Source organism: Sinocyclocheilus grahami, unplaced genomic scaffold (genome assembly GCF_001515645.1).
Source record: "Sinocyclocheilus grahami isolate Dianchi unplaced genomic scaffold, SAMN03320097.WGS_v1.1 scaffold899.1, whole genome shotgun sequence".
Taxonomy (NCBI): Eukaryota; Metazoa; Chordata; class Actinopteri; order Cypriniformes; family Cyprinidae; genus Sinocyclocheilus; species Sinocyclocheilus grahami.
In genome coordinates this window covers 559,095-568,400 of record NW_015506078.1, presented here as the reverse complement: position 1 = coordinate 568,400, position 9,306 = coordinate 559,095, and the positions used below count along the sequence as shown (strand labels likewise).

Genomic DNA, 9,306 nt, shown 5'->3' with positions numbered 1-9,306 from the left:
AAAAAAGCATCTATTATATAATATCCATTTCTGATGTCACCAATAATTAGAAATGCACCAAAATTTCGGCTGCCGAAAATTAGTTCACCGCTCCGCTTTCACTTTCACGTGGTGTGACGCTCTGCGTATTATCCCGCTCTATGCGTGTGCGCTCTGCTCAGTCGCTCCACTCGTATACCGTTCATGCTCATCGGAACAGCAAAGTCCACTCAAAAATGGAGCTGACAGGAAACATGGATGTAGTACAGTATTGTTTCTGTCTGCAATAGCCCTAATGTGTTGTAACATGGTGTGGTATATGAGCAACTCTGGTAACGCTGCCCTCTCATTCATTGATCTGCTAACCGTATGTTATGCTCATGTGTTCTGATAATAATATAGCTTTCTAGGACTAAACATTATTTGCATAATTGGTAAAAAAAAATAAAAAATCTCTTAAGAGCCCTACTGTTAGACCTGAAAAACTAAAAAGCAATTTATTTCGAAGGCCTGTCATTATTTTTTATTTGTGCCATCACTATTAATTTATTTATTTGTTCTTATTCTATTATTGACTGTTTACTTGTACTTTTTTATTCAATTCAAAGTTTGAAATCAAGCTGCAACAACATTACCCCACTGTAAAATTGAAAATACACAGAGTGAGCAAAAATTTGTGAGATATAACCGATGAAGTTATAATGGTAATTAAATAATGTTTACATATGAATAAAAGCCTACATTAAAATCTGTCATATAAATTGGTGTCCTCATTAGAAATTAGCCTACTGATTGCCTCCATGGACAAAACAATTAATAATATAAAAAATATCTGACATACATATACACATATATATATATATATGACACATTCTGCAGTTCTTCCCTGCTGTACTGAATATCGATACTTTTCAAAGTATCATATTGTCATTGAAGTTAGAAATTCAAATATTGTGACAAAATTAATTTTGTAGGGTGCCACAAATTTGTTAAAATTTCCAAAGGGTGCCGCGACTAAAAAAAAGGTTGGGAAACACTGGTCTACTCTCCCAGGATCAGGACACAGTCCTCCATAAAATGCGCTGCACACATCTGAATATTTGGGTTGAAGTGTTCTGGAACAGTGTTGTAAATACAACTTAACCACTGATTTCTAGTCGTGTCTTCTTTTGGAAGCCAAACAAAGTAGTTTCGCTTTCACAAGGAAACACAGCGTCTTCACGACATGACGGCGGCAACAGCAAGAATAAAAGTTACACCTTCTTTCTTTGTGTGAACATTTGGGCGGCGTTATGCAAATCTTCCCACATAGTGATGTAGACATGTGGGGGCGTGTTAGAACGAGGCGTTTTAGGTAGGCGTGGTTGACTCTTAACTTTTATAAAGAATATCTATTTGGATTTGAGACTTTAGTCTTTGCAACTTTACAGATCTTCTTTATGCACCAAGAGCTTGTAACACTCCAAAGAGAAAGGAACAACTGAAATCGCATTATATGACCCCTTTAATATATTCTGTAGGTATGGAACTGCTTCACAAACAGTCTCTTCAGCCACACATTATCACTATATCCGTGATACAACACATTCAAATAATCACAGTAGTAGTAAGATAAAAGTTTATAGTTTGGATATGGTACTCAAAATAGAGTAAATCACCTTTTGAAAGTGACTTGATGCTTCAATTGATTGTATCCATTATAACGTAACACCTTTTTAGTTCCAAAAAAAGAAAAGTTTAACCTGAGTAAGTCACTGAATATAAAGGCTAAACTAAATCATTTTTTTTCTGCCGAAAGAGCGAATTCTAGTAAACGTATATCACTGTAAAGCTGTACTTTCAACCACACAACTCTGTGAATGTAAGTAGGAAGAAATGTCAAAAATACCAAAGGGTTTTAAAAATACCATATTGTTAAACAATATGTTGGTAGTGGAGTTTGTGAGCGTTTGCTAGGAACAGTTTTCAGTTGCACCTTGAAAAAGGAAAAATGTTCTGTTGTTATGATCTTTGTTACACCTAGGGTGAAAACTGACCGGCCTGCAGTGAATCTGTGAGTGACTAGAACTGACTGCATATGTTCATGTCTGTCAAATGGACACAGCGAGAGAGGGTCTTATTACTGTTCGTCATCTACCATCTGTTTAAAACACTCAGAGTGTACACGTACAAGTGTTAGTTCCTCAGCTCAAACCAGTCTGCTTATTAATGAGTTACGATTAACTTGCTCTAGGACAACACCTCTGATTGATAACTCATTGGAGACATTGGATTATAGTAAACATCATTAACAGGTATGTATATTTATTATAGTTTAGGTCACATGATTCACTCCTCCTATTGATATTGTGTACATTTACACATTATAATATTTACATTTATTTGCTACATGCAAAATATCCATTGTATTTCTTCTGAAATTCTGCCCAGAGAGGAATCCTAATTTAGTTGGCCTCAAATAGAGGAATAGAAACTGTATGTGTGTGTGTGTGCCTGATATTCCCTATATGAGGACCAAATGTCTCCACAAGTATAGTAATGCCAGTAAATTTTCACCTTGTGGGGACACTTTTTTGGTCCCCATGAGGAAATTAGTTGATGTTTTTGACTGGACAAATATTTCATGTTTCATTATGCAATGATACATAAACTTCTGCAATCTGATGTACTTATTTTAAAATTAATATGGCTGCTCCTGTACAGTCATTGTGAACTTTTCTTAATAAGTTATGAGAAGTAAGGACAATAATAACAACAAAGTTCAATAATTGGTACAAATAATTGGTACTTTGTCAAAAGTAAGCTAGACTTTACTAACATCAGATACACATTGACAAATCTGCACAGCAGGATTTTCAATGACTCTATATTTGTCTTCAGTCACTTGTTAGGCAGTAAAGTTAAACCACTTTGTAAATATACACGGTTTTCCCTGATACACTTTACTGTCTAAAATATCAAAGTTACTGATAATTTAAATGTGCAACAAGTAAAAAATAACAAAATATTCCATCAGGCACTAAAAATGTGGGGTGACAACATTCATGGTATAAACATAAAAAAAATAAAACACAAATGGGGCACAAGTTACTGATAATTTAAATGTGCAACAAGTAAAAAATAACAAAATATTTTTTATATATATATATTTTTTATATATTTAATATCAGGCACTAAAAATGTGGGGTGACAACATTCATGGTATAAACATAAAAAAAATAAAACACAAATGGGGCAAAATGTGTTGAAATTTTAAGAGGAACTTAAAATTATAAAGTTTCATGCAAATCACACTAAAATTAAAAATTTAAATCTGCTATGGCAACATAAAAAAAGAGGCAAATAAAAATGATTGATATGCAAAAATGGACTTCGGCGTGTATATGCTACGCGATGGGTAGGTTTAGGGTTGTGGGGTAGATGCGTATCAGGCAAAATGTGTTGAAATTTTAAGAGGAACTTAAAATTATAAAGTTTCATGCAAATCACACTAAAATAAAAAATTTAAATCTGCTATGGCAACATAAAAAAGAGGCAAATAAAAATGATTGATATGCAAAAATGGACTTTGGCGTGTATATGCTACGCGATGTGTAGGTTTAGGGTTGTGGGGTAGATGCGTATCATATGTACGCGAAAACTGCGTATCATATGCATGCGAAAACTGCATATTAAATGCACGCCAAACACGTGCGTAGAATATACATGCCAACGTCCATTTTTACATATCAATACCACAAGTTTTCATTTTTATTTGGCGTACTATTTATACGCACTTTCATGAGACTGGGCTCACAGAAGCTGCATCTGAAGACACATTTATATGTATTTACAGTGCAATTACAATTGTATCAATAATGTATAATTAATGTTTTAAATATAACATTTTGAATATAGAAATGTGAAATTATACTAGAATCATTAACTCAACCAATTCATTCAAATCAGCTGATTCATTAATGAATGAAGCAAGTGATACAAGCCAAAGCTATTTATTCTACCACAAAGCTGACTTGTTACTATGAACTTGAATATGTAAGTTTATAAGATAGTATGTAAAACATATATTGGTTTCTGTTAGTACTCCAGCATGTGTAAAAAAGTATTTGATAGACTACTTTTCTGAAGCATATATTGATGACTTATACTTGAATAAACTTTATTTAGTTAGTTAATTAGCAAAACTTTAATTCAAGGATCTTAAACACTTCTCCAGGAGCAGGGCTGTTCATATTAAAACTATTTTAATAGCATCAAATCAGTTTACGTGTCATGGTTGTGTAGGTGCTGAATTCTCCTGACTGACTGCAGGCTGAAGAGGCTGTATTTATGGCTCAGTATGACCAGTGAGTGTCTCCTCAGATTATATTGTCTTTCAGGAACATTATGTAAGTAGACAACTATTTAACTGCTGATTGTGTTTCAGACTCGAGGACAAAGATTCGCTGGATATTCATGATAACCCTCCAGCTCCAGACAATGTTGTAAAGGAGGACGACAACACTGTGCGTATGTCAGTCTCTCTCTTTGTGTCGGTATCATGTACACACAGCTCACTTTCTGTCCTCCTCAGGTTTACTTTGTGTATGATGAAGAGATGGAGGAAGAAGAGGCCCCTCCTCCTCCGACCCCTGAGCCTGTAGTTCAGGTCAATGACAGACCACACAAATTTAAGGACCACTACTGCAAGAAACCCAAGTTTTGTGACGTCTGTGCACGAATGATTGTTCGTAAGTTCACATTTCAATCAAATCTAAACACTCCCCAACAACAAGAAACAGTTTTATGTGTGGTTGTGTGTCTTCCCTATAGTGAATATTTTTATGTACTGAATATTCTGCTGACACTGTAGTCAGCAAACCCTCAGTATCCACCTTTTTCTTGTCGTAAAAATGGGCACGGCCATTTGTAAATTCTATCGATTTGGCTTCCGGTCTCATCTGCGTACACTCCGTCCAGCTATTTTTAGCTGAACAAAACAGTTTGTTTTGCTGCTTGATATTGAAAGTTGGTGTGTCTTATCATATTATTTTAATGTATTAACTTAATTATGAACACACTGGTTTGTAGTGCAGACAGTTTTACCGTTTACTGCACGTTGATATTCTTGTCGTTATTTACCTACAGCGGCTAATGAACCGGAAGTCTCACCCATAGGCTTACTTCCGCGTTGAAGAAAAAGGTGGACAGGCTTAAAGGAACACTCCACTATTTTTGAAAATAGGCTCATTTTCCAACTCCCCTAGAGTTAAACAGTTGAGTTTTACCGTTTTCTAATCCATTCAGCCGATCTCCGGGTCTGGCGCTAGCACTTTTAGCTGTAGCTTAGCATAGATCACTGAATCTGATTAGACTGTTAGCATCATAAAGAGTTTCTATATTTTTCCTATTTATTTCCTCTTCTGTAGTTACATCGTGTACTACCATTGGTGCAGCAGGCGCAATGATATTACGCAGTGCCTGAAAATAGGCTAGACTCTCCCCTCTTCTCTAGTGTCTGTAAACCAGTAAAACAAACAAATGTACAAACAAATGCAAGCAGTCAGCTAGGCGTGAAAGCAGAAAACAATCATCTAAAATGGACTTTTATTCCTCAGTCAGGGTCTCATCCATCCATTACATGGGAGGTGCAATACATGTCATTTTCCAATGCATGGGAGGTGATCCCAAGCAGATTTGTAAGCATCACTGTGGCTTTAAAGTCAGCCTTCAGCTTGGCCTCCAGTGAACTCCACAGATTCTAATTCCATCATAGACATATCATGTTGCTCTTCGTCTTCTAGCCTATAGGAAAACGCAGAATGTGCTTCAGGGCTGGGAAACAGGGACCTTCAAGTGAACTCAACAGGCAGTCTGGAGAGCTTGATGCCCAAATGCTCATCTCTCAACACTGCTTATGTAGAGTGTTGCTAACATCAGTGCACAGAAGTTAGCATTTATAAGTTTGCAGTGCGGGCAATCAGATCCCTCCAATGCAGCCCTGGTGCAACAAACTTCCAAACAGGCAACATACATACTGAGCATGTTGTCACCAATAATCAATCACATGAAAGAGGTAGACCCTTCCAGTTAGTCATAGGAATAATGGGCTGAGACAATCTTGGCACTGAAGAATCTGACATGATGACGCAAAGCCTGCGCTTAGTACGCTATGATGACATAGCTACTTATGGGCATTGTGTACCATTGAACTGTACCAGAAAACTGTTGTGATTCTGTAGGACTTCAGAGCATGTGACCACTGATGTGTTCCCACTGTGCCATCAACAAGCCCAAGTTACTACGAAAGAGAACACTACACCTACTGACAGCAATATACAGTATATAATCACAGGCTTAACAGCTTATTGATCTCTTTCACCTAACAATATGAGATTGGCCTGTTCATTCTGGTATTTTGAGAGGGTAGAAAAAAGATTTCGCATTTTAAACCGTTAGTACCGGCTTTATATATTCTTTAATTCCAAAAAGATATTTTGAATGGTCACACTTTATCCTTTAGGAAAGCAAGATGGAGACAAGAAAGACAAAACAGCAGCAGATGACAAGGTAAAAGGCCAATGCACTAGTGTTCATGCTGTGGCAAACCAACAAACATTTGCGTTTAACTTTTAAACACTTTAAAAAGTTGCATGGACTGGTTTGCCAACTTTATGCAACCTTTATAAACTTTCTTGTTCCAACCGTGATTGTGTCCAGAATATTGAATATTATTATTTCATTATGAGTTTGTGTGTGTGTGTGTGTGCCCTTCAGCTTTTGTCATTTGGTGCTTGTTGTAACTTGGGTAGTTTTTGGCTGTCATTATTGGTACTTGCTAAGCCTCATATCATCACTATCACTATTACTATAGTTCATAGTGATGGGTTAGTGGTTGAAACATACCTCTAAATACAGCACTTCAGTGCTTAATTCGTCCTACAACATCTGTGCTATGGGCATGAAAGGTACCTCAAAATGTGTGGTTTGCTGTAGAGAGATGTGCTATTTAAGACTTTTGCCTAGTAGGTGATGAAGTGAGTGTAAAAATCCTATAAACTTAAGCCATATCTAGAGACCACAATTTCATAAAGTCTTAACTCTGGTCAGAAAGAAAATGTTTGTACTCATTACCATCTGCTATTTCTATGTTAGCAAGAAGCACATAAACTTAATTCCAGTGTACATATGGTACCTGTTCATAATTACAGTAATAGGTGGCTTCCAAAAAATAATAAAAAAGCTTTGTGAATTTAGTATTTTTTCATGTCATTACATTGTTTAGAGCATAAGAAAAAAATGGTAAAATAACATTTTTGAAAAATTATATTTTATTCATAAGTTATGCTATGTCCTCTGTAGAGGACACCAGGACTCCGTCTTTCTAAAAATAAAATGGCAAGAGTAGACATGAAAAGGCAAAAACAATGGGAATTTTTTTAAATCACCAATCAATTTTTAGGTTTCAGGATTTTTTTATAACTAACTTTGTTTAAGGATGGTTCTCAACTATGTTATAAAATACATAACAAAATGATTTGATATACCATTTTGCTTTATGCAATATGTGTGTAAAAATTCCATAAACTGGTTTTCCCATTAAGCACAATGTTATCTATACACTGTATCTAATTTGCATATTAGTGGTGTCTCTGGAAAGCCCTGAATGTGCTTCGTACAGGACATCCAGACTTAAAACGGCGACATGTGAGGTCTCAGAGAAATTCACTCAAATATAATGTCCACTACAGAGACAAAAACTCCATAGCTGGGTCTCAGGAGCAAACCAGTTATGTCTTAGGCTGATGATAACTTTTTGAGCAATGTTGCCGTCGACGGGCAACCAGGTGAGACACAGGGCCCACGACCGATCTAAAGTACCCAGATAAAAATTTGTTAGCCATCCTAAATGAGAAAGTGCCCAAGCAACATTTTGTTCAAAAAAAATTGCCCAATAAAATTGCTCAAAAAGTTGCCCCGTGTATCATCAGCCTTAGATAAATGGTTAAAAATCAGAAGCAGAAGTATTTAACAAACCAGTTATGTCTTAGGCTGATGATAACTTTTTGAGCAATGTTGCCGTCGACGGGCAACCAGGTGAGACACAGGGCCCACGACCGATCTAAAGTACCCAGATAAAAATTTGTTAGCCATCCTAAATGAGAAAGTGCTCAAGCAACATTTTGTTCAAAAAAAATTGCCCAATAAAATTGCTCAAAAAGTTGCCCCGTGTATCATCAGCCTTAGATAAATGGTTAAAAATCAGAAGCAGAAGTACATAAAATATGAAATCAATAGTTAAAGCTGCAGTCCGTATCTTTTTTTTGGCTAAAAATGATCCGAAATCAATATTTGAGCAAGTACATAACCAGCCAGTGTTCAAAACTATCACCTTACTTTAGCCCGATTCACAACGGTTAGCATATAATAAAGTTTTTTAATGGGTAGGAATTCGTGGGAAATTCGAGCATGGCACTGCGTCATTACGTCACGTCTGTAAACATAAAGAAGTTGTCCCGGCTACTAGACTATCGCATGTGAGGATCCTGCAGCTGGCGGATCGTTTATAGCCTTTTCTCACAGCAGCCGAATAATTAAACGTATCATTTTGATGGTGTATTGTAATCCAGAAAGGATTATGTGTTTATGAAACACATGTGACTGAAATTAGATTATATTGCGGTTTTAAATGGAATTTAAAATTTAAATCTGATTACAGATAGCATATGTGGGATTACACAAGATTTGTATTTTAAAGAGAACTTTTGGGTTTAAAGAGAATTTGCCTTTCGGGTTAAAATAATTTCTTAATATGAAATTCGAGTGGTATGACAAATAGAGATTAGACTGTACAGAAATCGAAATCTACACGCTAATACCCACTATACACATAGTCACCAATGCTGATGTTGTTAACATTAATCATTTGAGAATAAAGTATAACAATAATAATAATTTGAATGGTTTGATGTGTTATGAGCTACCCGATCTTTAGATTTAATCACCATTGGTAGCGAGATTTATGGTAATGCTTTTTTCTTCAGTTGGTCAGAACAAACGTGGCAGACTTGTTACTTACTTGTTCAGATGGCAATATACGGTAAAAATTCTTATTTGGGTCATATTCCAAGATGTAGGCTAGAATCTGTGATTTAAGTACAGTAAATATCCACACCGGTGCGGTGACTGACAGCCACACATACTCCTCAAAGCATTAGATTCATCCACGCTGGAGCCGTGCCGACTCACAACCCACGCAAGTAAGATAATTCCGCACACAGCTGCAATTCCAGGATTTCAAACAGAGATGGCGACAAAGAGGCAAAACTTACGGACTGCAGCTTTAAA

The 9,306-nt window shown here is 36.2% G+C and overlaps 1 protein-coding gene and 1 pseudogene across 1 annotated transcript in view; both read left to right on the top strand.

The window, feature by feature from the left end:
* Window positions 1–4,280, top strand: part of LOC107563943 (interferon-inducible GTPase 5-like) — a 12,659-nt pseudogene extending 8,379 nt beyond the window's left edge.
* Window positions 2,139–9,306, top strand: part of stac3 (SH3 and cysteine rich domain 3) — a 17,223-nt gene continuing 10,055 nt past the window's right edge. Inside the window, exons 1-5 of the mRNA XM_016248927.1 lie at window positions 2,139–2,273; window positions 4,264–4,325; window positions 4,406–4,484; window positions 4,553–4,790; window positions 6,482–6,528. Coding sequence (XP_016104413.1) covers window positions 4,309–4,325; window positions 4,406–4,484; window positions 4,553–4,790; window positions 6,482–6,528 — 381 coding nt within the window. The 5' untranslated portion in view covers window positions 2,139–2,273; window positions 4,264–4,308. The remainder of the gene's footprint in view (window positions 2,274–4,263; window positions 4,326–4,405; window positions 4,485–4,552; window positions 4,791–6,481; window positions 6,529–9,306) is intronic.